Source organism: Sardina pilchardus, chromosome 18 (assembly GCF_963854185.1).
Source record: "Sardina pilchardus chromosome 18, fSarPil1.1, whole genome shotgun sequence".
Taxonomy (NCBI): domain Eukaryota; kingdom Metazoa; phylum Chordata; class Actinopteri; order Clupeiformes; family Clupeidae; genus Sardina; species Sardina pilchardus.
The window spans coordinates 12,878,620-12,906,356 of NC_085011.1; the positions used below are offsets into that span (position 1 = coordinate 12,878,620).

A 27,737-nucleotide genomic window follows, 5' to 3' on the forward strand; every position below is an offset into this window, starting at 1 on the left:
TATGGTCAAAGTGTAATAATACCTTAACAACTACATTAGCACACTAATCTTAAACTCATAAAACTGTATGTTAACAGGCGCTGCTGTCTCTGATATGACCATAAACAAGGACAGTTACCAGTGGTAACTTTTAGCATAGCGTTGTTGATAGTTAGAGATGATTAGCCTACAAGTGCTTTCAAACTCATTCACCTATGAATGTTTGTGTACTTCACAACATGCTTTTTACAATCCCAAACATATGAAATCATTCATATTTGTCATTTGAAGAAGAAAAGTAGCTTCCGTTGTCAATGTCGGTATTGGTTTCTAAGGTCAGCACCTGTTCAGTCAGAATGCAAAACACATCCGATTGCCAGAATGCATGAACGATAGGCTACACGATGAATGGTTGTCATGAAAAGGTGAGGGAAATCATCCACCTAAGGTCAACACCTGTTTACAATACCTACGTTAGCCAATGTAAAGCGGTTGCCAACGCGCTAGCCTGCATAATTACAAAACAGTCTTTCACACGACAATTAACCTTTTTGGGAAAAATTGAGCAGATGGAGACATGACAGAACAATGCTGCTGTGGGCTGAACCCGTTCACGTTAAACCTATTCAAATAGCTGCTCTACACGTATGATGTGAAACGGGAAAATGTTTGCAATGCTACAGTATATTGTCATCGAGAAAAAAAGACTGGTATGAAATTCGCATATTCGATTCTTGATACAAGACCAAAGCAAAATGCTCAACCATATTGATAAGCGAGGTGCATTAGACATGAAAAAACTGCACCATACACCCATAGCCGGGCAGATTAACAAACAGGTATCAACAATGACGCCTTATGGACAACACAATTTCAATAATGCTCTCATTCAGATTTCAGGACCACAGACAGCTCCCGCGAAAGCAACCTCTCCATAATCAATCATTTACGTCTTTAGAAGCAACGCCAAACGACAATGAATGTAAATAAACCATCGCTCCTTTTATATTTAGCCTACCTGAAACACACCCAGTTGACAAATCAAGCGAATCCCGTTTCCAAGCGTAGAAGATACTTCACAGATTGTCAGCTGGCAGACATAGGAATGCGATGATAATTCATTTGAAATGTGAAGAATGACACTAGCTGTAGCTCTTCTCGTCGCGAGAATGATGCTGTTCAGAGAGAACGCGCAGCGGCCACTGCTCTGCGGGAGCGCGCATCGACCTATGACCAAATCACGTGCAAGGAATCCAAACAACCATGGTCGAATTGGGAGGTTTCTATTAATAATGAAGACAGAAAACACAAAAAAGCATTTTGCATATCAGTGAAAGTGCGGTGATTGGTGCGCTTCATCACTCAAACCCCAATTCTCGTATTTGGCACAACTGTTTGACCTCTTCACTCTGCAAATGCGCGAACTGCCATGATATTATAATTGAGTAAAGTTTATAGGGAATATCTCGCCCAGACATAATGATACATTGGTTCTTATTATTAACTAATGATACTGTTCAATAAGGTAGGCCAATTGCACTTCAAGCATTTAGCGCGTAAACTGAAACCAGGCATGCAATGAAGTCTAATGATCAGACAAGAAAATTCCAATTAAAAAGTCTAAATGTGATATTTTATTTGTCCTGTTTTAAGCTTAAGTTTGCTGCCTTTCCTACATGATCAAATTAATTTTGCCCTGGTGAGACATCTCAGACTGAAAGCACTACAAAAACGACAGCCTTCATAAAAAAGAGAAAAAAGAAAAAAAAGGGGGAAAAACACTGTCACGAAAGCATGTCTTATTGCTAGATAGTATAAAACTAAAATTGAAACCAAATGGGAGTGGGTAAATCGTAGGTGTTTGACAGTTATATTGGTACAAACAGTACCATCGTGTGGCCAATTAAGGTATACAACAGCTCGCATTTCACGTCAGGATGTTGTTGTGTGAATAGGCCTACTCAAAGCCATCGATATGGCTTTGGGCCTACTGTACACCCAAACAGCCGTCATCTTTTTGCCTCTTTGAGAATACTATCACAACAATCACAATACATTTAACAATTAGTGAAATCTATACTGAGCAGTACTTCTCCACCTCATTGCTCTACTTGTTGAAGTTTTGTTCTAGTTATGACTGCCTATATAGATAACCAGTTTACTTTCCATAGTTTGCATAAGGGTTTAAGCATTTTGGAATATAATATAACAGACTTAATAGAAACAGGATGGGCCATAGTATTTGAATCATGTTAGGCTGCTTTATTTCACAGTTGCTAAAGCGAGAGATTGTCTTTCCTTCAGTCGTAGGCCTATGTCAGTTGGATAGTTACCTTTATTCGTGTCCTTGTGGCCTCTTGCGATGATTTTAAGATGTGAGTCTCATTAAAGGAGGTTTGCTTCTTAGCGGATCAGCCATAGGCATGTCTATGGGATCTGCAGCATACAAAAACACCTGCAATTGTAAGCATTGTACAGTGGCCAGCACTCGTTTGTAATGTATCTTTCTCTATTAAATTAGGCTTACAAAATTCCGGGCGCAAACCACTGATTTCAAAGAACATTAGTGTTACAGTATGATCGGTGGTGGACAAACTCAGTGGGTCTTTTCCTTCCATTACAATAAATGAGTCTTATGGGTTGACACTTTTCTTATAGAAGTAAGAGTATGGATAAAAGCTTTACGTAAAATATCTGCGAGGTTTATCAACAGCATTAAATGCTAAAATACTTCTGATTCTGAGGTGAGGTTTATTTTGTTGCAGCAGATTCAGATTTGACAGAAAGATCCCGTGATGCTTTGCGGTCTGTTTCTCTAACTAGCCAATGAAATTCCTGCTAAATTCAAACGCTTCATTTATTGGCTGCTTTCAATTTGGGGGAAATTTAAAGCAGAAATTGTTAACCCTCTGTAAACACCTGGCTCCTGTAACTGGCATCTATCGTGTGTTGTCAGCTCTCTGTTTTTAACGTGATTTAGTTGTATAACTAAACTTAGGTAGTTAACATTTAAGTAACGAAGAACGGATAATCGACTGTACGTGAACTGGAGGAGTAGCTGCTACCTGTGAGTTAGCCATAGCTATACGTTAGGCAACTAACGTCAGCATTTACCATAACGTCAAAGATTTTCCATTGTGAAATGTGTCTCACTTGTTTAGCGGCAGTATCACTTATTTGATTTGTCAAGTTAAATACTATGCTTGTGCGATGGCTTGGTCATTATTTTCTTATGCCAACTCTCCAGCTATGGGTACATTACATGCTAGCCTTCTGAGAAGGACTGTAGCACGTTAGCTGACTAGCTTGCAGGCAGCCATTCGGGTGTTCACGTTGTTGCTAAATTAACGTTAGTTAGGCCACCATTTCTAACTAGTATTTCTTTATATGCCGACTTCAAAGTATTGTTTTTACTAACGGTGTCTAAATTAACGTGTGTTTGTGTTCAGTAGTACTCCAGTTAACGAGGATTGGTTGAACGACTGAAGCTCTTGAGGGATTAACGTTAACGTTCTCATAACGTTAACGTTAGCGAAACAATGTCATCCCAAAACTCTTTGACTGGTGGCAGAAAGGAGGAGAAAGGAAAAAATATCCAAGTGGTTGTACGATGCAGGTAAAGAGATGTTATATCCCATCTTAATTAAGTTATGTATAAAAGTATAACCAAATGTTGCCTATGTGGGCAAGTAGAACAGCAAACACTATAGTGCATTAGCATTAGAGAGACTGCTGTAACAACTGTAACAATACCAGTGGGCCAACTTAACTTATAAGATATATTACATGATTGCAATTTGTTTTTGCAAAAACACACAGACCTTTCAATGCAGTGGAGCGGAAGTCTGCATCATATGGAGTGCTGGATTGCGATCAAAATCGCAAAGAAGTGGCCGTGAAAACTGGTGGTGTTACAGACAAACTAGCAAGGAAAACATACACATTTGACATGGTAAGAGTTTTTTCTCTTGAACGTGTCCATAATGCTGTTTATGGTTTTGCCTACTTGACCTGAAATTCACCTGAGCATATGCATTACCATCACTTGTTTTCATTTACTTGAACATAGGGCTTGAACATTTTGCGTAATATGTCTGTCTGCTAATGTTAAATTCATCTTATCTAGGTATTTGGACCATCTGCCAAGCAAATCGAAGTCTACAGAAGTGTGTTGTGTCCCATTTTAGATGAAGTCATGATGGGATACAATTGCACAGTATTTGCGTAAGTAGACAACAAAGCACCATAACTGTAACTTTAATTGTATTTGCATGTCTTTGAATTGTGGCAATTGTAAATTTGTATTGTTGACACGCATGTCTCGCAGATTATTGTAGTGCAATATTTTGCATTTTTAGGTATGGCCAAACTGGAACTGGGAAAACCTTCACAATGGAAGGAGAGAGGTCCACTGATGAAGAATATACATGGGAGGAGGTACCAAGATCCAATCTGTGTTTACTCTGGTCATAGGACTTGTTTTTTGTTTTTTTAAGTATATATTTTTGGCTTTTGCCTTTAATGACCGAACAGTTAGAGAATGACAGGAAGTGAATGGGACAGAGAGTAGGGTGGGATCTGGAAAGGACCACGGGGCGGGAATCGAACATGGGTCGCCAGTGTACAGTGCAGGTGCCCCAACCAGTTGCACCACAGCTGGGGCCAGAACTTGTTTTTCTAATCAAGATGTTGCCTAATGGCACGGTCAGACTTTACGATTTTTTTTGTCGCTCACGATTGTCGTTTACGATCTACCATGTCACACTATACGATTTTAGAACCATGAAAACCTCTCCGCGTCTTGGTCGGTAGAGTGGCCACATACACCGAAAGCATCGGTCGCGTGACTCGCGTCATACGACTCCCGTCAAATTTCTGACAAGCCAGACTTTTTGTCAGGCTGTTTTAGAACGTTGTGAACGACAAATCGCAAGTCGGGATGCATGTCACATTATAAGATTCACTCCGCGTTCGATGTCGTGCCCGACCATTTGAAATCGGATACGACGCTGTAAACTTGTCGGTCACGACAAATTCGGGCCAAAATCGTGCTGATGTCGTGTAATCTGACCAGGCCATAATGTAAATGCATCTGATTCCGATTTATTGTTGGTTGGTTATTATCTTACTGATTCATACTCCCGTCTCTCATCAGGATCCTTTGGCTGGCATTATTCCTCGCACACTCCATCAGATTTTTGACAAGTTGTCAGACAACAACACAGAATTCTCAGTCAAGGTGTCTCTGTTGGAAATTTATAACGAGGAGCTGTTTGACCTTCTCAGCCCATGTCCAGATGTCACAGAACGGCTGCAAATGTTTGATGACCCAAGAAATAAGGTCAACATTCAAATTCATAGCAAAACCCTATTCAACACAATTAACACCCTAAAGCCTGTAGATCACAAGTTGAACTATTGCTCTTTTTTCTCTCTCTCTCTTTAGCGTGGCGTTGTCATCAAGGGTCTTGAGGAAATCACTGTTCATACCAAAGACGAAGTGTACCAGATTTTGGAAAGAGGTGCTGCCAAGAGGAAGACTGCTTCCACTTTGATGAATGCATACTCCAGGTACGAGCTAAAGAGGCCATCCTGACAGGGATCTCCCATATTGTGTTAACCATGATATACCAGCAGAATGAATTTATCATCCTGCAATCAGTCAATATTGACAATAATGTCATCATGCAATATATGGGCTAGTTGATGGTATATGGTAAAGTGGGCATCTCACATGTGAAACAAAAATAATTATGGTTGAAGGCAGAGTTCAAATCGAGGCAAGAAGGAAGAGTTCATTGCTGATGGTGGTCAGATTTAAGTTTAAAGCTATTGGATTAGTGTTTGTGCTTACATGGCTCTCAAGGCAACAGCCTATTTTATACTCCCATTTCATACGTAAATTGATGCGTTTGATTGATTGATGTTGATCTATTTCATTCATACGTGTAAGCTTGAAGTGAATGGACAAAATAAATTCAGAGAATGGACGGAGGCTCCGTTCGTATATATCCGTTTTTAACGCTGAGCATAAATTAGGCTTCATTAATTGACATTTATTTTGGTCAACTATTGTTGTTTTTAAAGTGCTATACAAATAAATTGACGTTGACATTTATAATGTTATTTCCACAATTATCATGATGCGTGATATGGTTTTAAATCTGTATTGGCCATTCCTATCCTCTGGCTATAATTTGAACCTACTACAGTACAGTAATTTCCCGCATATAAGCCGCATTGTATAGAAGCCGCAGGACAGTGTTTCATGCAAGTTAAAAGAAACAAAACCATATTAACACCATATTAATTGCCCCCCTGTATAAACCTCATAGCTGAAGACATTTTGCAAAATCAATGTATAAGCTGCGTCTAATAGTCAGGAATTTACGGGTATGGCTCATGGTTCTGGTATCATTAAAGTAAACTTGCTACGTGTTTCTCTCCTCTAGTCGGTCCCATTCTGTGTTCTCTGTGACCATTCACATGAAAGAAGTCAACATGGAGGGTGAGGAGCTGGTCAAAATTGGGAAACTCAATTTGGTGAGTTTTGTTTAGCTTTCACAGATCTTTTGAAGATCTTGTAGTTATATACTTTAAATTAAGATCTTCAATATGTCGAGTACCTACAGGCACGCCTTAGTGTGTTTATGCCTCAACTGTACCCTGTGCTTTGTATAGGTGGATCTGGCCGGCAGTGAGAACATTGGTCGTTCAGGCGCTGTTGATAAGCGCGCGCGGGAGGCGGGCAACATCAACCAGTCGCTGTTGACGCTGGGCCGCGTTATCACTGCTCTGGTGGAGCGCCGGCCTCACATCCCCTACAGGGAGTCCAAACTCACCCGCATCCTGCAGGACTCCCTCGGTGGCCGCACAAAAACCTCCATCATTGCCACGGTCTCTCCTGCCTCAGTCAATCTCGAGGTTTGTTTCTGGACCATCTGCTGCTGACTGATGTCTTTGTAGTCTTAGTTTAGCATGCAGTATCACTAACTGCCTTTGAGAAGTTGGCAGACATGCATTGTTGCATTATCACTGAATTATTGTGGCTCTGTACATGCTTTTGGCAAGTATAGAATTCCCAGAAATCAAAGAGCTCCATCAAGCTGTTAGTAATTACTGCAGCGTTGTTGTGAATGTTTCATTTCCTCACTTGGGCGATTTGTTCTGCTTTGTCAGGAAACAATGAGCACCCTGGATTACGCCAACAGAGCCAAAAGCATCTTGAACAAGCCTGAGGTCAATCAGAAACTCACCAAGAGGACCCTTATTAAGGTACATCAAAAGGATGGTCCCGGAAATGTAACATGCTAAGTCTCGCTGAGCACCGGCACAGTGTGGAGTCCTTAAATATGAATCGTATCACTCTTATGTCCAATTCCTCAGGAATATACTGAGGAGATAGAACGTCTGAAGCGTGACCTTGCTGCCACCCGAGACAAGCATGGCGTTTATCTGTCATCTGAGAACTATGAGTAAGACATCACTCTTATCGTTTACCTTAATATGCATTTTAAAACTGATACCGATGGTTAACAAAAATGGGGCATGACTGTATTTCAATCTGTAGGTCCATGAACAGCAAACTGGTGTCTCATGAGCTGCAGATTACTGAATACGTGGATAAGCTGGCAGTCATAGAAGAGGAACTGAAAAAGGTGAGCGTTTTTCACCCTCCTGATCCACTTCATAGACGCTGACACTGATAGAAATTAGTGTCTTTTACTCTGGTCATACTGTAGGTGTTTTTTACTCTGGTGAATTAGTGTTTTTGTTGTTGTTGTTTTTTGTCTGTCTGTTTTTTGCCCTTACATTGTATGGGCAGCACAATTGTAGATGCATATGTTTTGTTTTCAAACGTTTTTTTTTTTATTCTACTCTGTGGTTTGGTGTTCTAGGCGATGGAGATGTTCTCGGACAGTAAGGAGCAGGCGGACCAGCTGACCGTGCTCCTGGAGGAGACGAGCCAGCAGCTGCAGGCGGCTCAGAGGGACCTGCAGGACACCCGGCTCAGGCTCGGCGAGGAGACCTTCATCACGTCCAAACTGATGACCACCGAGGGCGAGCTGTACAGCACAGCAGACAAGGTGAGCACACCAGCTGTGATTTTGTCTGACTGTCATACGCCCTCATTGCAATATCACATAAAGATGAAGTAGGCATGTACAGTAAGATGAATTTAGGCATCTGAAATGTCGTCACCTGAGGCTATCGATTAAGTTACTTTTTCTCAATGGACCAGGAGGCAATCAGTCTTTGCTAGATGACCCCTGTTGCAAATGTCTCAGATAGGCCAAACCTCTGTATTGAGCGTGTCTTAATGTGTTGTCTCTCTCTGGGCTGCTAATTGTCTCCGTAGTTGCTGTCCACTGCTGACATCAGCACGAAGGATGCGTCCGGTCTCCATGCCAAACTGGACCGAAAGCGGGATGTGGACCAGCACAACTCTAGAGTGCAGCAGACCTTTGGCCAGCGCATGGAGAGCAGCTACGGCCAGATGCAGCGATCCCTGCAGCAGCAGAGCAACACCCACCGGAGCTTCATGGACTACTTTGGCACCACTGTCTGTGAGTGCCTCAATGCGTCTGACTTGAGGATTCTGGGGATTCTGTCAACCAAAATGACATCTTTGCGCCAGAAAAAAATCCTTGAGGTTTCATTTTTTTGGTTGTTGTTGAGGTTTCATTGTGTGTGTTTGATCAGTGTATGTAAGTTGTTCTTGCATTCCTGCTTTCCCCCCCCCCGACAGCGGACCTTCACAAAGTGAACAGCAGAGCCCTTGAAGAGGCTGTTTCCACCGTTGCCTCCTACAAGGCTGGAGTGAAGGCTGTTCTCGGGGAGAAGGTGGGCCAGTGTGTGAGCAAGCTGGAGCAGCAGGAGAGCCTGAGTGTGGAGTCCAAACAGAACTTGCTGCATATTCTGGTAAACAACATCTTTGTTTCTCATCATGTCTGTTTTAATTTTGGATCATCATGATCAAGCGCACAGCAGAAAAGACAAGTAAGGGCAATAAGGTCTTGCTCAAGTGTTTGGTTTTCAGTTGATGAAGTCAGAATGGTCAGACTTGGATCAAAAAAAATATATATATATATATTTTATTTATTTTTTTGAAGTGGCTACTATCAATGTTAATGTTCAAGTGATGTATTTGTTTTCGTTTATGTATTTATGTATTTTCTCCTGGCACCAACCATTGTGCCGGTGCCAGAAACATGTTATTGTTAAATCATGACTAATGCACTCTAAAATGGCTCCGTACTCACATCTTGGAGACAAACGCCAGCAGTTTATTGCATCCTTAATGTCCTCTGTGTTCTCTAAGGAAAACTTGGCCCTGGCCTTGCATGTATCTTCAGAAAAAGAAGAGAAGTCGCAAATTCACAAATGCTGAATTATATGAAAGAACTTGTATTGATAACATAAACCGAAATATGTTATGAGCCAAAGACAGAACAAATGGGAGACAAACGTTTTGGGTCTAGCCCATCGTCAGCATTCCCAGTTGGTCATCGTTGGTTGAAATTGGGGTACTTGACAGACCTTAGCACCACTGCTGGAAAAAATTCTAGGGGAAACACTGTATGCGCGACATGATATGCCTTGTAAAACAGCAGACCTCATATGTTACCGAGGTGGCAAATGTGACTTGTCACTGGAGGTGGTCTCTAACCTTTCTGTTGGACCTACAGGAGGAGCACCAGGTGCATTTAGAGGAGGCCCTGATGGCACAGGCTCTGCCAACCGTCAGCACTCTGATGTCAATGATGGGGAACCTGACGGAGACTGTGGAGTCTCAGCGTGCTATGATTCAAAGGGTGAGAATCAGTCGCTCAGGTTAACACATTATTTGCTCAAATAGTTGACATGAATATTTGCAGTTTACGTGAATAGATAGATAGATAGATACTTTATTGATCCCCAAGGGGAAATTCAAGGTCCCAGCAGCTTAAGACACCACACACAACATACCCTACAGTGTAAACAGGATAATACAGAGCAAATCAACAAATCAACATGACTAAAGAGCAGTAAAAAACGAAATACCAAAGACGTAGGATTTTATTTGTATTAATTCATTTCTCTCTCGCTTCATTCTGCCCCGCAGATGGAAACCATGAAGCGTGAGATGACCTCACACCTGGACACACAGGCGCAGGCGCTGTCTGAGATGCGTGGTGCAGCCTTGGAGGGCTTCAGCTCTCTGAAGGCAGAGATCGGCGACCTGAAAGAGAGGTTGGGTGAAGCCGACCAGACCCACAAGACCGTGAGTCAGTCCGTCCGCACACCACAAAGTTCACCAGACAGACGCCCGTTCTTTGTCGTTTATTTCTGCCATTTTGTTTTGTCCTGTACTGTATCGGCGAGGGTTAAAGCGGAGCGAGAGGCACAAACGTTCGACCATTTACGCTTTCTGTTTTCGCAAAGGGGAAGGGGGTGAAATCCCCCTTTGAGCAGACTTAGAAAGTGACGTTACATTTGAACTGAACTGCTTGCCAATCTGACAGAGATCGATATCCCACTATGACGTCTTTGCGACACGCCTCTTTAAGCAGACAGTAACTGTTTGAATTTTTACCTCCATAGAGATGCATTATGTTGCTCTATCTTGTGAGTAATGAAGGATCTTTGACTGTATGCTGCCGAGTGCTGAGCGCTGACGCTTCTGTATGTCTCTGCTCTCTCTCTGCCGGTCCAGAACCTGTCCCAGCTCCTCCAGTGCCTGCAGGGTCAGCTGAGCCTGCTGTCTGAGAACACCCAGAGCAGCTTCCAGGGGCTCATGAGCAGGACCGAGGCTCTGTCTGCGCCCGTGGACTCCCTACAGCAGGCCTTGCACACGTGAGTAACACCTGGGGCCCCTAGTTTGGGGAATACATCCCGGTGGAAACGATTCTTTCCACTGTGTGGGTTAGGTTATGCATGGACGATAATTTCAAATTTTCCGACAGTCTTTGAATGCGCCTCTGACTACAAACTCAAACTACAACTGCCCATATCCAACTTATTCATCTGGCAAAGAAATATCACATTCCATTTTTTGGAGCAGTGGTCCATGGCACCATTTGCATTTTAAAGGCTCTTGTCTGACTCAGGCTCAGTTTAAAGGTATTGCTCGACGATGCTACTGTTGGGCTTTAGCGTCGGCCTGGTTCATCCACTCCCGTTGAGATTCCATTCTCAAACTCTGACCTGTCTCCCAGGAGATGCAGCAGAGAAGCAAGTCATGATGGCTCATTTGGAGTTGAACAGTGCCCCCTGCTGCACATATACACACAATTAATCTGCCATTACTCATTTATTGTTTGATACACTCATAATGAAACTGTAAGTAGCCTAGATCATAAGCAAGATCCAACCAGACAGTTATATATGTACATTTGACAATATTTATTTCTAAAATGTGTGCATTTTTTTTTCTTTTTTTTTTTCAAAAAATACATATATACACTCACACACACATATATTTTTGACAGCTTCAGGTAAATGGTGAAATTTGATTTGACCAAGTAGGGTTGTTGTAGATCAGCGCTACTGATCTGAATCATATTACTGACCTCTAGTGGTGGGACTTGGTGTCATTAGCAGAATCACTGACTGTAAGCAACTCCATCTCACATATCTGATAGACACAGTACATTACATTGCATTGCATTGCATTACATTATATTAAATTAAATATATAAAAGTCTATATTGTCAGGGCCTAGATTTGATTAAATATTCAGTTTATATCAGAACTGGAACAAACGAAATTGAGTGTTACACTTTGCCTAAACAGAAATCAAGGAAGAATTCGATAACTTGCTGTTTCCTTGTGTGATTGTAGGAAATGTTCAGAGGCTGAGAAACAGGAGCGGTCCAGGCTGCACAGTTTTGAAGCTTCTGTGGACAGTCTGGTCTCCGAGACGAGCAGAGTAACCGATGACCTGGCCGTCACTTTGGAGGAGTCTGCAGGGTATCGCAGCAACCTGCAGACCTCTCTGAAGGCTCTCGGGGAGACTGCCAGCCACTGGTGCCACAAAGCCACAGAGCGTGTTGAGGCAGCTGCCCAAGCCCAAGTTGACCTCACACAAGCCAACAAAGATGCCCTGCTGAGTCTGGCCCAGGTAATAAACTACCGAGGAGCAGATTACACCTCCCTGCTGAAAAAAACAGCAAGAAACCAGCTTATGCTGGTAGCTGGTTTTAGCTGGTCTTTGCTGGTTTTCTTCCAGCTATTGCTGGCCTTTGCTGGTGTAGCTGGTTAGGCCACCAGCTAGACATGCTGGCGTGACCATCTGAGGAAGCTGGTCGTGCTGGTGTGACCAGCCTGTCGTGTGGGATACAGCTGGTTTAAGATGGTCATGCTGGTGACCAGCCTGTCAAGCTTGACAAAGATGGTCAAGCTGGTTTTCTATAATGACCAACATAAGCTGGCGTGGCCAGTAAAAACCAGCAATGTAGACCAGCAATGTAGACCAGCAACACCAACTAAAATGACCAGCTTAAAGTGGTACGACAATCAAAACCAGCTGAATTACCATCATACGCTGGGTAAACCAGCTGAAGGTGTGTTTTCGCGAGAGTTTTGCTGGGCTAGCTGGTTAACCATCATAGGGTGGTCAAATAAGCTGGTTAACAAGCTGGTCAACCAGCAAACCACCTTTAGCTGGTCAGGCTGTTTTTTTCAGCAGGGCTATCATGTATTACACTTGTGTTATTGAGCAAGAGAAATGATATAAGCACAAATGCCTACAGAAAGAAAATGATTGTGTGTGTGTGTGTGTGTGTGTGTGTTAGCCAGTGGAAACACGAGGAGAAGCATTGCTCCAGGAAACGGCAGACTGCTTCAGGCGGCATCAAACGGAAGCAAGCGGGATTCTCAATAATCTCCGCGATCAAACGGGCAAAGACATGGCCACCGTTGAGTGCTCCAGAGAGGAGCTCTCGACGCAAGCAGCCCAGGCACTCGAGACGGTCCACGGCTTCCTGCAGGAGGAACTCCGGGAAGATATCCCCACTGGTACGCCCTTGTCGCCTCCTGCTGTTTGTGTACTCTTGCCTTCCTCTCAGATAAATGGGAGGGGATGCTATGTTTTTTTATTTGTAATTATATTTTTCTTTTCTCAGGCACCACTCCTCAACGTAAGGAGTATGACTTCCCTCGCGTGCTGGTACGGTCCCGTGCCCGTGATGAGCTCATTGAAGAGTTCCATGCTCAGATGGAGGAGCTTCAGGAGGAATACGACTCCCAAGAGGAACCTGAGGAGGAGATTAAAGCTGTTGATCAGGTAACCCTTTTAGAGTCAAACAGTGGGGAGTTGGTAGAAAATAGAATAGAATAGAATATATACTTTTTTGATCCCGTGAGGGAACACACACAGCACACACACAGTGAGGTGAATCACACACTAACCCAGAGCAGTGAGCTGCCTGCCCAACCAGCGGCGCTCGGGGAGCAGTGAGGGGTTAGGTGCCTTGCTCAAGGGCACTTCAGCCGTGGTGGACTGGTATCGAACCGGCAACCCTCCGGTTACAAGCCCGAAGCCCTAACCAGTACACCACGACTGCCCCACAACAAATAGTGGGTTATAGTTAGGTAGTGGGTTATAAAGCCTTCATCAGTGTGCCTGGCAAGTTTGCATCCAAGTCCTTTCATATCCATACAGCACCCTAACTCTTTCTTTTTTTTTTCTGGCCATATTTATTAAATAGTCATTAACAACATATCAGTGAAATTGTGAAAACAAGTGTAAACCATCTGAGTAATAAGTAGGGCTGCCCAATGATCATGATCCTAATTGTTTTTTGCCAATTTTGAGATCACAATTATTTAACAAGATTTCTCATACACATATTGTTTGTACAACAGTTACCACTATAAAGCAAAAGTCAGCCAAGGTATTGTAGTCATGTTCATGCTTCTTCACGCTGTAGGATTAATCCAACACTGTTCTTAATTTGTGCAATACCAGGGATCAACAGAGGAAGAGCTGTTAGTCTCCGATGTCAGTGCGATAACAGAGCCCTCATTTGTTGACGTGAACATCATGTGTGACGAGAACAGCAGAGGGCCATTTTTCAAGGTAAAAGAAATCTCCAATGACATGACAGCCCTATCCTTTGTTAGTGTAACACCAATAACCTGTTACCTGAAAGTCGAGTAACCATTAATGTGATTTTGACCTGGGGGTTGCATTTGAGTGCTGTGCTCTTCTTTATTTCAGCAAAAGAGGAATACCAAGAAGAGGGAGAACCGTAAAGCTCCCAGCAGCACCCCCAAAAAGCCAGAGGGTGACGTAGCAAATCCGCCACGGTCCAAACTACCCCTCAGATGTCAAAACTAAAAACAGTTTTGTTGCTTTCCCATTTCAATGTTCTTTGTATTGTTTTTAGATGTAAAGGTTTTTATGTGTTTGTCTTTTTTTTATATGTGGTGATTTTCCCTCACTCCCAACACTCATGTATGTCTTCCTTTTCTAATTAGCGTTACATTCTTATTACACTCTATGAATTGTTTTCCTGATTGTTTTTTATTGTTGTTGTTAATGTTAACTTTAGCACATAGTTCAGGTTTTTGTATTACTGTAGACTGATTTTAACTCAAAATGTACAGGGATTATGTTCAGGGTGAGTGTTAGTTAGCATGGTGGAACAGCTAGTAAGGCCTGTATTTCACCGTATGTCAGTGCATGAATGGGAATGTATGGTCAGCAGCACATGGAGGAGAGCGTCTTAACACGGTCCATGCCTTTGTTTATTTCAATTCTATAATACACTTGGTCAGTTTTGCTTCATATTTTTATACTTGATAAAATAACATTTCTTAATAAATAAGATATATCTGATTTGAACATAAATTGCAGTAATAGTTTCTCTGGCTTTGTTTATGTTTACCCCCCCTTATCCCTTCCCATGGCATACAGTACCCTCCAGAATTATTGGCACCCTTGGTAAAAGTTGACTAAAAATAGGTATAAAAAATAATCTTTAGGTGATTTATTGTACTCCCACAATGGAAACGATGAGGAAAAATATACCCTGCAAGGCAAGCAAATTTATTCTGAGAAAAAGGAAAATCTCATAAAGAAATAAATATTTTTAACAAAAACAGCTTGCTCACAATTATTGGCACCCCTGAAACATATTATGTACAACATTTAACATGAGCATTTTCCTATGTAAATGCAACGTTTTAAAGTAAATCAGAGTGTCTGTGAACTTTCAGAAGTAGTTCATGACGTTCTTTTTCACTATGGTATGAAAATGAAGTCACTCAGAGGCTAAATCCTCTAGTCATTTTTCAACATTGGAGAGACAAGAGAATACACTAAATTGAAATAAAAAGAAATTGTGTTGACATTTGTAAGTAAGAGAATGTCTATGGAAACTAGGTATTTTGTTGAAAATGCCTATATTTCCAGTTAAAATGATGACTAAAAGGTTCTAATCATCTGGAAATGTGGCAAACATGCTTGGACAAAGACCCATGGCTATTTTGCTCCCAAGCACAGTATGGAGGATGGTATGATAGGCAAAAAAATCCATAAGAACCACTGTTGAGAGTTACAGACAAAGCTATCATCTTGGGGTCACCAAGTCCCCCCCAAAAATCTTCAAAAGTGACCTCACTGCTAATAGATTATTTAGACAGCATGTCAGGTTAAAGCCAGTAGAGTCATTTAATGAACAATGTAAATGGCAGGAGTTACTGAATGGTACCATGACATGTCTGGGAGTGTGGTCTATTGTCAGATGAAAATAAAATTATGTTCTTTTGCTAAAACCACTTAAGGTGTCTTTGGCGTACATAGAAGAATGACTATACTAAAAAGAACCCCATGCCTAATCAGAATTATGATGGAGGGGCTGTGCTATTGTGGGGCTGTTTTAATTCCCAAAGGCCTTGGGAACCTAATTAAGGTGCATGGCAACATGAACACCAAGAAAAACCTGAACATTTTCAAAGGAAATCAAACAATCTCTGCCAAGGCCCTAAAAGTTGGTCATGATTGGATCATTCATCAGGTCAATGAACCAAAACAAATGCACAGATCAAAACAAATATGGTTTTCTGAACACAAAATCAAGCTTCAGACATTGCCATAGCAGTCCCCTGATCTAAACTCCATAGAAAAACAGTGGGATGAGTCAACGAGAAGAATGCACAAGTGTGGACCTATCAATCTGGACGATCTGGGGAGGTTTTGTAAAGATCAATGGTCTTAAATCCCTTACTTTGTATTCTCAATCTTTATGGGGTGTCAGAGAAGAATATTACACACTGTTTTATTGACAAAGGGAGGTTTAAGAAGGTATTACAAGTAGGGGTGCCAATAATTACAGTGCATGAAAATGCACTGTACTGTTCTTCCTAGGCTTCTTCTTATTATTATTCCGCTTACCAAATTCATTTTTTCTATTCAGCTTGAACCGTTTAACCTAGAAACATTCAAACGTTGTAACGTAGGTCTTCAATAGGGGCATGCTGCTAAGTATTTTTCAACTTTGTAACTTTTATACTTTTTAAACTATAAATTAAAAACTATTAAAAATTTCCCCATAGACTTAACATTGGCCTCTATGACATCACAGTTGGGTCGTTAAGCAATTAGAATCTTATGCAAGGTGGCCAGCCCCACATGCAGCAGCCCTCTCTCTCTCAGGCTTTAAGCATACAACTCTCTGTGAAGACTACATATCCTGTTAACCTGTTTCGTCTTTCCACAACCGTTTCAAAATAAAAGTCCTCACTGCAATAATACACTATTAAATCATTTAACCATTGAAACTACTCAACTATTTAACTTTTCAACCATTCCAACTGTCAGTTATCATCAACTATGCCTCCAGTCAACTACATGAGACCTCCATGTACCTGGCAACCAACATAGCAACCATCAAAATTAAGCGTTTATGACCGTTTCCATAGCAACCAACATGATTTTACTACAGTAACTTCTTTATTCCTGATAGTGGCAGCCATGGATACCCTATCAACAAATGTTTCAAAATAAAAGTCCTCAGTAGCAAGTTAGCTAGTTAGCATGGTTAGCATCGTTAGCATTTTTAGCATAGCTGCTAGAAATGATTAACTAAGTTAGCTAATCAACCTAGTTAGCATTGCTAACATAGTTAGCATTGTTAACATAGTTAGCATTTTTAACATAACTGCTAGAAATGATTAGCTAAGTTAGCTAATCAACCTGGTTGGCATTGTTAGCATAGTTGACATTGTTAACGTAGTTAGCATTTTTAACATAACTGCTAGAAATGATTAGCTAAGTTAGCTAATCAACCTGGTTAGCATAGTTAGCATTGTTAGCATAGTTAGCATTTTTAGCATAACTGATAGAAATCATTAGCTAGGTTAGCTAATCAACCTGGTTAACATTGCTAGCATAGTTAGCATTGTTAGCATAGTTAACATTTTTAACATTTTTTGTTAGAAATCATTAGTTAAGTTAGCTGATCAACCTGGTTAGCATTGTTAACATAGTTAGCATTGTTAACATTTTTACCATAACTGTTAGAAATCATTAGCTTAGTAAACCAATCAACCTGGTTATCATTGTTAACATTTTAACATACCTTTTAGAAATCATTAGTTAAGTTGCAACTGGAATGTTTAACCTTTAAACTGTCTACCTTCACACATTAACTCTCTTTAAACTATGCAACCACCATGTTTACCCTAGCTACACCTTAGTAACCATATCTACATTATCTATCTATATATTTTTGCATTTTCATGCACTGGTAGTTCCTTGGAATTGCATTTCTAGTTGTGAGTGACGTGTTTTTATTAAAAACATTTATTTCTTTATGAGATTTTCCTTTTTCTCAGAATAAATTTGCTTCCCTTGCAGGGTGTATTTTTCCTCATTGTTTTCATTGTGGAGTACAATAAATCACCTAAAGATTATTTTTTAGACCTATTTTTAGTCAACTTTTACCAAGGGTGCCAATAATTCTGGAGGGTACTGTAGATAGAAATGGTAACACTTGGAGGTGAAGATTATACACTCTACAGGTCTGCTCTGCTGACCTCCTTTATATTTTGTATCACCCAATCTCACTGCCTAATGTAATTTTTAAAATCTGTCTTGGTTAACTAGCCTCAAGTTCTTAAACTTAAAGGGACACTTCAACGATTAGCATTAAGCTTTGTATCTTTAGAAAACCAGTGATGTTTTTGAATGGTCGTGCATCATTCCCTCAGTTTGCCTTGAGATGGGAGAAATACGGATTTCAATGTTGGACTTCCTACTTTCAATTAGGTAAAATCATCATTTTACATCATTGAAAGCAGGAAGTCCCATTCATGGGTTTCATTGAAATCCGTACTTCTCCCATCTCAAGGCAAACTGAGGGAATGATGCATGACCATTCAAAAACATGACTGGTTTTCTAAAGATACAAAGCTTTAGCCAAAGTGACTTACAACATGGTAAACAGTTTAAGTTTTTTTTCTAAAAAAAAAAAAAAAAAGCAATTCTTACAACAATTGTGGGATTTATTTATTTATTCGTGTATCTTTAAAGGTAGAGTGCAGTAAGAATAAGTGTATCGGTGAATGCTGTTTTTAATCAGTCAGTGTCCGTTATAGTCAGGTGGTAAGTCTAGGATCAGCAACACTATTTGTAAGTAGTGCTACGAGACAGTAGTGCAATATCCACCCAATGTAAGACAGCACTTTCCTATCAGAGATACGCCAGTTTCATAATTAAACTGCAGGTCACACGTAATTCACAGATGAGGCGTCACTATTGACTCTCTGGGGGAATTATGTGGCCACTTGCATTGAAGCGCAACATGTTTTGTTTCCTTAGAGTAAAGAGGGGAATACTCCTTGTGATGATCATTATTCACTACCAGATAGGAACACTGGGGGTGAGTGACGGCAAGTAGAGCAAATAGCTTTTGTGTGTTTGATTTTATAAACTACTGGCCAAAAGTTTGGGATCACTCAGACCATTCTAGCCTAGGCTACTCCATTATAGACAGAATACCAGCTGAGATCAGTTGCATTGTTTTTTTGTTTGTTGTTGTTTCTTTTTTTAATAAGGGCAGTAGATATCAGATAATGATGTGCTCACATTATTGCAAAAGGGTTCTTGACTTGTAGAAAGCTATGACTGATCTTTAATGCAGTATCTACATTGCCCATAATTATCAGCAACCATTCATCCAATGTTCCAAAGGCACATCCTGTTTACTAATCTCATATCATTTTAGAAGTCCAACTGAGAAAACATTGGAGAACCCCTTAGTGATTGTAATGTGATGTAATCTGAAAACTGCTGCCATGATTTTTTAATGCAATTCAGCTATTCTGTCTTTAATGATGAGGAATGGAAATGTCTAAGTGTCTCCAAAATGTTGACCGGCAGTGTATATTTTATTATATAATTCAGATCAATGGTGTGTGATAATATAGACATACATCTGAACGGTTTTTATTTACATATAGTCAAATCATTGTAATTGCATGAGACTTGCCGGGTCTATTATTTTGGTATGTTCGCTGAGAAATTTACCCGGAAGTGAAATTAGCCGATTTGACCGAAAAGAAAGTAGTTGAACGGAACCAAAGCTAGCGGAACTATGCTAGCGCCTGTTCTCTGTGGCTGTTCTTGACGGAGCAGCAGCACGATAACAGAATCTGACCCTGCATACCAGCCAGCAATCTCAGCGTGTCCCTCTCGCAGTCCTCTCTCGCGTAATGTGATGCCATACCGTTCCGAACGCGCATCCTGTAATGGATTTAGAGGAGGCATTCCAAGTTGTTGGAGAGTTCGGGACATATCAGAAACGCACAGTGACAGTGCTCACGTTGTTACAGGTGAGCAATCAGTATCTTTCTCTCTGATGTATACAGACCATCATGTGAATGTATGAGCTAGCTGTAGCTAGACAGCTACTGGTAAAATAACGAAACATCAACATTGCTGTTTATTCTTCCTTGTCAGGGTTATCGTGTTAGAAACACTGTTACATTTGAAGTGTCTGTGTAACCTTTCGTTAGCTTGGAAAGGTTTTCTGTTGCAGCGACGTTGTTTTCCGGATAGAGACCCAGTAAATTTGTGAGACGTGGACTTGCTTACGTGTTCTTATTTACACAGCGAGTCTATTGTCAATTTATTCAGGATAATTAACTGTGGCACTACCGGCCTGTTTACTGTCCATAATGTGTTTATTGTGTTTTATCGTTATTGCAGATTTATATGGCATGCCAGTCCATGCTAGTAGTCCTGATAGGAGCAGTGCCAAAGTTGAGTACGGAGAAACTAGATGATTCAGGTGGCGAAATAAACAGTCAAGTTACATTCACTGAAGATGGCAGTTCTATTGTTACAGAGGTAAGTGGCTTTACCCTCATCCAACGAAAGTTGAGTACAGGAAAACACATTGCTGTGCATGAGTTTTGCGTTTCAAATAGTTTTGGTGTATTCTGCATGAATTATAGTTGTCTGATCTTGCAAAAGAGATGTAGGCCTGTGAGAGCCTCATGCAAATATATTATTTTCTAGTGGTACCTGATCAAACATCAAGCCTATAAAGTCAGCCTAGCTGGTGCGCTGTTTTTTGCTGGGGTGCTGGTTGGAAATGTATTTTTTGGACCTCTATCAGACAGGATTGGAAGGAAACCAGTCTTTTTGTCAGGTAAAAAGGAAATGCACTCATCCACTTTGAGAGAGTCCAAATGATCCAATTGTGTTAGTAAACAAATCTAAACAAATCTGTTACTCTCTACCGACAAATCTGTTACTCTCTACCGAGTCCCATTCTACTCTCTTCATGTGCTGTCTCTCTCCTCAGCTTTGTTTTTCGAGGTGCTGTTTGGTTACGTCACGGCACTGGCTCCGAGCTATGAGGTGTTTGCTCTGTCCCGCTTGTTAGTGGGACTCATGAATGGAGGCATGGCGCTGGTCTGTTTTGTCCTAACCCAGGAATATGTGGGCAAGTCCTACTGGGCCTTGACCGGTAATGCTCAGCTCTCTCATGCTGGCCCCCCAATATTTGTTCTAGAAATGCTAAATCGCATTGTTTAAGAAGTTTTAGTTCATTATTGTCATTGAAGCATTTCAGGAGTAAGTTATCTATGCTTTGTTGACCATATCACGTTCCTCTTTTTTAGGAACCTTGACCAACATGACATTCGCTGTGGGAATTGCCTTGTTTGCCGCCCTTGGCTACTTCATAAGGCCGTGGCGCAATCTGGCCACAGCTGCGAATTCTCCTGGTGTTCTCCTCTTTCTCCTGTGTGTGTACGTACAGTCACTTACTCAGGAAGTACAGTGGACCGGTACCCTTGTGTTAATTCAGTGACATTCGTATGAAGATGTTTGAAAAGAGAACTCTCTGCATGGTCTTTTCAAAAAGATGAATATGAAATGATTTGATATGTTTACAATGTATGCACAGTATGTGCTGTGTGTATTACATTGGCTAATGTGCGACACACTGTAAGTGTTAGGGACACGTGTTGTGAATTAGCGTCAGCTAAAAACACTATGATGCATGCATCAGGTGACTTTTCAAGCTTGTCTATGTTTTTGTATCTGTCCCTATCTTAATAAACCCTACAATAAAGTGCCTTTTGGGAAATTATGGTCATGACTGGCAGAGTGAAACGCTTGTATCTCCATCCTACAGGACTCTTCCAGAGTCCCCTCGCTGGCTGTACTCCCAGGGGAAGACGAAGCAGGCCGAGGAGGTTCTGCAGGACCTGGCCCAGAGGAACGGCAACGGCAGACCCATACTGAAGCTCAGGCGCACCCCCGGTTTGAACCGCCCCGATGGCTCCAGCACTGGCCTGGTTAACCTCATCACCCACCCAGTGCTGCGCTGGAGGACCTTAGTGCTCATGTATGTGTGGTGAGTGTGGGCGCCGCTGTTGCTCGAGGAACCTCTCGGAGACCTTTTGATTTTTTATCTTCATGAGTAGTTGTTGAGATCTCTCAGGACACCGCCACACAGGAAGAAGTTGAGCAACTGATGCCATTTCACTGCGTGTTTCACATCGTATTGTTTCCTGTCTGGCCAATAGCAATCCTCCAATCCTTGAATCGATGACTCAGCTCACTGTTACCACAGGCCACATGATTGCCATAGTTCATGCACAAGAGCTGCTTGTTGACCGAATTTGCACTTTTGCCCGCCATGTAAATGAGGGCTCCGAAGCCTAACCACACACTTCGCACCTCTGTGTGTGTGCTCTTTGTCTGTGTTGTCTTTTCCAGGTATGCGTGCAGCCTGGTGTATTATGGGCTGACGATGAACGCAAGTGATGACACAGGAAACCGCTACCTCAGCGTGGCCATGTATGGACTAGTGGAGCTTCCCGCATACCCCCTTTGCATATATTTTATCAACAAAAAGTGGTAAGCCTCTCTGAACAAACAAAACCGTTTCTTTTTTTCACTTGAGTGATTACAGACTGCCCATCTTGCATGGTCGACTTGGTATTTACATAGCTAATTTGATGATTAATATCAGAATTATTCAAATAATTTTACCATCAAGACTCAAATAATTTAGCTGTACATATGTTGGTTTGATGCTTAGTGTTTTGAATGGTGTATTTTGCTTTGTTTTCCCCCAATCAGGGCTGGGAGAAGGAAAACGATGGCAAGCTTTCTAGTCTGTGCAGGTCTTTCTTGTTTATTGACAATGGTCATGCCATCAACATCAGGTAAGTTACATTGACTTCTTCCAAGAAAATAGGACCTAGGCCTACACCTGTACATGGCATGCTGAGAGTATACATGGAAAATATGCTGAAACTACTATGAAGTACTATTGAGTGAACTCGGTGCATATATTCCTAAAATCTTTCAACTTGTACTCTCCGCACAGATTCCTGGTTTAATGCGACCTCTTTAGCTTTGATGGGCAAACTGATGGTCAGTGCAGCATTCAACATTGTGTACGTGTACACATCAGAGCTCTACCCCACTGTTATCAGGTACGTATGCTAATGCTATGAACAGTCTCCCAGAGTAGCCTGTGGGCTGTAGTGTCCGTTTAGTGTGTTTTCTGCTAATGATGACCCTTGACCTTTCCTCTGCACAGAAACGCTGGGCTCGGAGTTTGTTCCATGTCCTGCAGGGTTGGGGGAATCCTGGCGCCCTTTGTGCCTTCCTTGGTGAGTGCATGTGCACGGATCCAGTAAACGCTGTGAAGAGTGGATGGTTATGAAACCTCTGATAATGAGCCCTGTGTGATGCATTATCAGTATAAGAGGGAGGCTGACCACAGATTATGAGTCACCTACTCATGTGTGTGCCATGCCCATGCCACTCCCATCCAAACTCTTTGGAATGGAATGTGGGGGAAAGTGGGGAAAGTTGTTCCTCCCACTACACTTAAGTAAACAAAGCAAATCTGAGATGACGGAATTTGCATTTTTATATCGTTTTTCAAGCTCTAAACTCCACAATTTCGTGAGAAATTTGTGATTTCTCTATTTTTACTCCTACTGGCCCAAGTTAGAATATGAAAAAGAATATATAATTATAAATGAAAATGTAAATTCTAGATTCTAAATCAGACTTAGTAGTTTATTGATTGATTTGATGATGACCGTCTTATCTTGAGCTATGAGATTTGCCCAAAATTACTGTAGCAGACATATGACACAAGTAAGTTGTCAATAAAATCCCAGTTTAGAGAGGAAAGGAAGAAAGCATCCATATTTGGAAAAGCCTGTGTTATCATATGATGCACACAGTGATTGCGGTGGCCTCCCTCACATCTGGTGCCTGATGTCTTTCAGAAAGTGCTGCACGTGTCCATGCCCTTCATGGTGTTCTGCTTGGTTGGCATCTCCGCCGGCTGTCTGGGGCTCCTCCTCCCCGAGACGCTCAACAAACCTGCCGCTGAGACACTGGAGGAGCTCAGCAGCCCCGCCTACCAACGGATAGTGGAGACCAAGGTGATTTAGCCTCCACCCAAAAGCTCATCCTCAACACAACTTGGGTGCACTTTATTGATGCGTAGTCCGCTAGTCTGTCGCTTTTTGTTGCTGTTTATTGAGTGTGGCTGTGTTCCTATTTCTGCTGTAGTCCAATTGCAAACTGTGACAGTTCCTTGTCCTGTAGGGTCTTGATAATCGTGCAATTTCCATCTGTAATAAAAATGTAAGTGTTTGTAAGGAGGTGCAAAACTGCACGATGTGATCCATACGAGTGAATGAAGTATTGAGGTTGTTTGCGTTTCTGAACAGGTGCGCTTACTGGAGGACGTGGAAGTCAAACCAAAGCACAAACTGAACGAATGACCAATCTGGAGACCAAACCGAGAGGGAGAGGTGAAGCTCAGGTCTTGGGACCGCCTGACGTGCGACGCTGGCCTGAGCCCTCCCCGGGTGCTCCCAGCCTCCCCCGGACCACAGACCCCCCAACCAGCCAGACAGACAGCCAGCCAGACAGACAGCCATCATCATCAGCAGCAGCAGCAGCAGCGCCTGCAGCCTCCGCGTCTGCACTCAGGAGCAGCTCCCGTAGCCTCCGCTCTGAAGGCCAGCGAGGCGTTCGGATTCCAGCAGTGGCCTGTCAGGGGAAATTCCAGACTGGAGCTCAGCGGCGTGAACTCTTAGGCTAGACTTATTATCACAGACGCTGTGGGTGAGTGGCAGCCTACTTCACAACAAGAAAACGGGATGTGTTTAAAAAAGGGATTTTATTTTCACGGTGTCATGTGATAAAAAAAGCCCTGACAGGGTTTGTTTTCATTTGATGTCATTCCGAAACGAGACATGCCATTTCAGGGCATGAACTTCTCAACCAAGTCTGTTCACAAAATTGCTCACAGCCTTCAGCTATTCACTACATGAAAGACAGGACCAAACTATTCCTGGGGAATTCCAAAATGTTTTCTTTTTCTGTTTCAGTCACACAATTCCTGTGACTTCGGCCTACTAGTACTATTATCTTGTTTCATACTAATGAGTTTACTTTGTTTTATTGCCTCTCTGTGACCTGCTGTTTATTGTTGTGCCTTTTCTACAAGATCAAAAGGTCAGAAGGTCATAGCAGTCAGTATTTACTCCTATAGTGGGTCTCTAGCAGCATATACGTTAAAGGGGTCAGATTATACAAAATGGCTCTTCAGCTGTCTCTGGTCTTATCTTAGTAATTGCAATAGGTGTTGGCTTCAGTCAGTGACTAGTCAGTCTTGTCTATCAGTAGAATGAAGGTTCAGTGATTTGATCTTGTTTTTTCCAGTCAGTGGAAAAGATTTTTTGGTCCAGCTGTATCCCTTCATAGGGGTATTTTCAGTCATATTGGGAGATTGCAGTATTAAATATTGTGCATGTTTGTTAATCCTCAATTTTCTGAGGAGTCGTTATTGCAAAATGGTTAATATGGTTAACAACTCTGATACACATATATAGAATTACTATTAAAAGACTTGAACTCATTTGTTTTGATGGGTTTTTTTGTAAGTGCAGTGACTCTTTACGGTCACTAGGGGTCACTGCCTCAGAAAGCGCTGCGGTTTGAACCTGACTCACCTTTGACCCTTTCCCCTGACAGTGGCAGTGATGTCAGCATTGACGCAGGTGAGCGAGGCGCAGGTAAACCACAGGTTCCAGGAGCTGAGACATCAAAGGGCCTGAGCATAAGATGTAACCACGCAAATGTTTTTGTTTTTTTTCACCACCCATTGGATTTAATGACAGCCTATGGCAGAGTTGGCTCAGGCACCTGGCAGAGCAGGTAGACTGAAGGAGACCAGGGGGAAGAGTTTAAACTGTAATCACTGTTTTGATTATAAGCCTCTGTCTCCGAGCAATGGCTGACAGCACAGAAATCCCCTCCACAAAATAGATAAACAGCAAGAAAGCGATGTGGTCTCATCTACAGAGAGTTTAGCCTGTCTTATTAGTGGTCGCTTCTATGGATGATTTTACAGTGTTTGTTGAGAAAAAGAATACATCCATTGATTTCCAAAGTCTTTAAGTTTCAACAATTATCACTCAGCCAAAGTATACTTTACATGCTCTGATTTCTGTAATGGCATTCGATAAATGAAGTCGCATCCTGCTTCTGTGTTTGGCCCTTAGGTTTGCTAGAACTGTCAAGCTGGAGTTGTGATGCTTCATTTAACAGGCTGATTGCGTGTTTGTCATGATAGAAGTACCCTGTACGTTTCTCCTTAAAAATCCCATCAACTTTCTTTGGCAACCAGTGCTGTGAAAGAGTTTTGACAAAAGGGCTCTAGGTTGGAAGATCTTGTATGTACAGCTAATCTGAGTTAAGAGGGACTCGCGAAAGTAGGTACATTTGACCAGTTATGCTTTCATATGCAATTTGAGATCACTGAATGTCAAAAAAACATTGCTTTTTTTAGTTCATGCACTGTTAGGCCAGTGACTGATTTTTTTTTGTGCTCACTTTCACAAGTTATCAATTGGTGGTTTATGCAAGTCATTTCTTGCAAGAAATGTTGCTTCTTGTGTATAACTCCGCCGGTAGGGGGAATGTGCTAGTGTGTCTTTCACACAGAAACTCTCCAGGCCCTTTATGTGCTGCTCAGAGTTGAAGTATGCCCTGAGTAATATTCCTACTGTGTAATTAGGACTGCGACTTCCCTGGCTGGTGCTGTATCCTCTCGAGACACTCAAGGGCATGACTGAGCCCAAGCGGAGCGCACTGACACACGTACTGTGTTGGATGCCAAGAACTTAGTTCACCTCTAGGTCAAGTGTATTTGCATGTGACAAACAAAGTTTAATAAGTTGTTTGGCCAGAAAAATAAAAAAAAGTTACCGTGGCTAATGTTCAAGGAACTTCTGCAGATTTATTTGTGAGATGAAGGTGGATAGGTTAACCAGCCAAGAAGAGGGAGGCAACAAGAGATAATTCCTTCATGGGAGTTTTTTTTTTAAGTCGATGAATGGATGGAAATGTTTAACTCATCTTTACTCATAACTACTGAGCTCACTTTACAGACCTGAAGCATAGTGACCGGAGGAACAGGGTAGAATTCAAGTCATCCGTAAGCCCTTAAATCATGTATATGATTGATATGTGACATTTTATCAAGCAGAGAAGTATAATTATGAGTAGAGGTGACAACTAACAGATGTGTTTTTCTTGTGCATTCTGTTTAATATTTGAATAGACTTTAGTGGAGTGAATCATGAGAACACTTGGAACATGGAAATGGTAAATTACAGTCTCCAGTACACTTGGTTACCTTGATGTTTAGACCAAACTTATGTGTGCGTGCTGAGAGATTTGTGGCAGCCAGACAAACATCATTCACCGTCTGTCAGAGAACACCTCGTAAATCGTGGAAAGTGACATCAGGAAACACAGAGGTCACCTACAATCTGTTAAGGGCCACCAATGGGGAACATAAAAACACAAGCACACTCCTATTAGTAAAGGAGTGTGACCATTCTTTCAGCTCGCTCTCTCTCTCTTCTCTCTCTCTCTTCCCTCCCTTCTCTCTCTTTCTTCTCTTCTCTCTCTCTCTCTTTCTCTCTCTCTCTCTCTCTCTCTCTCTCTCTCTCTCTCTCTCTCTCTCTCTCTCTCTATCTCTCACACACTCTCTCTCTCTCCCCCTGCTGTTTTAAAACTGCTGGGGGGGAAACAGCCATACCATCATTCATTCAGACGTTGGCTATGACGTGTGTTGCTGAGCAGTTAAATGGATAGCACCCAGAAAGAGCCCAAGAAGGAGCTGGTGGAAAGGAGAGGTGTAAAGCCTAAGCATACCCTGCACTCAGCAGCATGTGTGAGATTGACTTGTGGCAGAGAGAGAGAG

At 41.9% G+C, this 27,737-nt stretch overlaps 3 protein-coding genes across 4 annotated transcripts in view; 2 read left to right on the plus strand and 1 right to left on the minus strand.

Annotated features, from left to right (window-relative positions):
* The window catches only part of rgs7a (regulator of G protein signaling 7a), a 40,069-nt gene extending 38,906 nt beyond the window's left edge, over window positions 1-1,163 (minus strand). The window contains exon 1 of the mRNA XM_062520113.1: window positions 998-1,163. The gene's annotated coding sequence lies outside the window, so the exon portion shown is untranslated. The remainder of the gene's footprint in view (window positions 1-997) is intronic.
* Window positions 1,164-2,864: 1,701 nt separating this feature from the next.
* On the plus strand, window positions 2,865-14,970 carry kif11 (kinesin family member 11). Of its 2 annotated transcripts, none has more exons than XM_062520114.1 (23): window positions 2,865-3,046; window positions 3,429-3,595; window positions 3,799-3,931; window positions 4,106-4,203; window positions 4,338-4,416; window positions 5,135-5,320; window positions 5,426-5,550; window positions 6,432-6,522; window positions 6,661-6,903; window positions 7,159-7,254; window positions 7,366-7,454; window positions 7,550-7,637; window positions 7,878-8,066; window positions 8,339-8,546; window positions 8,729-8,901; window positions 9,669-9,794; window positions 10,085-10,243; window positions 10,676-10,815; window positions 11,803-12,082; window positions 12,756-12,978; window positions 13,086-13,246; window positions 13,931-14,041; window positions 14,183-14,970. In XM_062520114.1, exons 2-23 carry the CDS (start codon window positions 3,519-3,521, stop codon window positions 14,300-14,302), a joined length of 3,195 nt encoding a protein of 1,064 aa, XP_062376098.1. In that variant the 5' UTR covers window positions 2,865-3,046; window positions 3,429-3,518; the 3' UTR covers window positions 14,303-14,970. The 2 variants fall into 2 exon arrangements, with proteins under 2 accessions (XP_062376098.1, XP_062376100.1); XM_062520116.1 differs by having other exon boundaries at window positions 3,432-3,595.
* A 4,575-nt stretch (window positions 14,971-19,545) lies between these two features.
* Window positions 19,546-25,382, plus strand: slc22a15 (solute carrier family 22 member 15). The gene is made up of 12 exons (XM_062520117.1): window positions 19,546-19,800; window positions 20,177-20,317; window positions 20,489-20,621; window positions 20,778-20,942; window positions 21,097-21,226; window positions 21,615-21,836; window positions 22,202-22,342; window positions 22,568-22,653; window positions 22,818-22,926; window positions 23,034-23,106; window positions 23,737-23,895; window positions 24,187-25,382. Exons 1-12 carry the CDS (start codon window positions 19,717-19,719, stop codon window positions 24,238-24,240), a joined length of 1,497 nt encoding a protein of 498 aa, XP_062376101.1. The 5' UTR covers window positions 19,546-19,716; the 3' UTR covers window positions 24,241-25,382.
* Window positions 25,383-27,737: the final 2,355 nt, after the last annotated feature.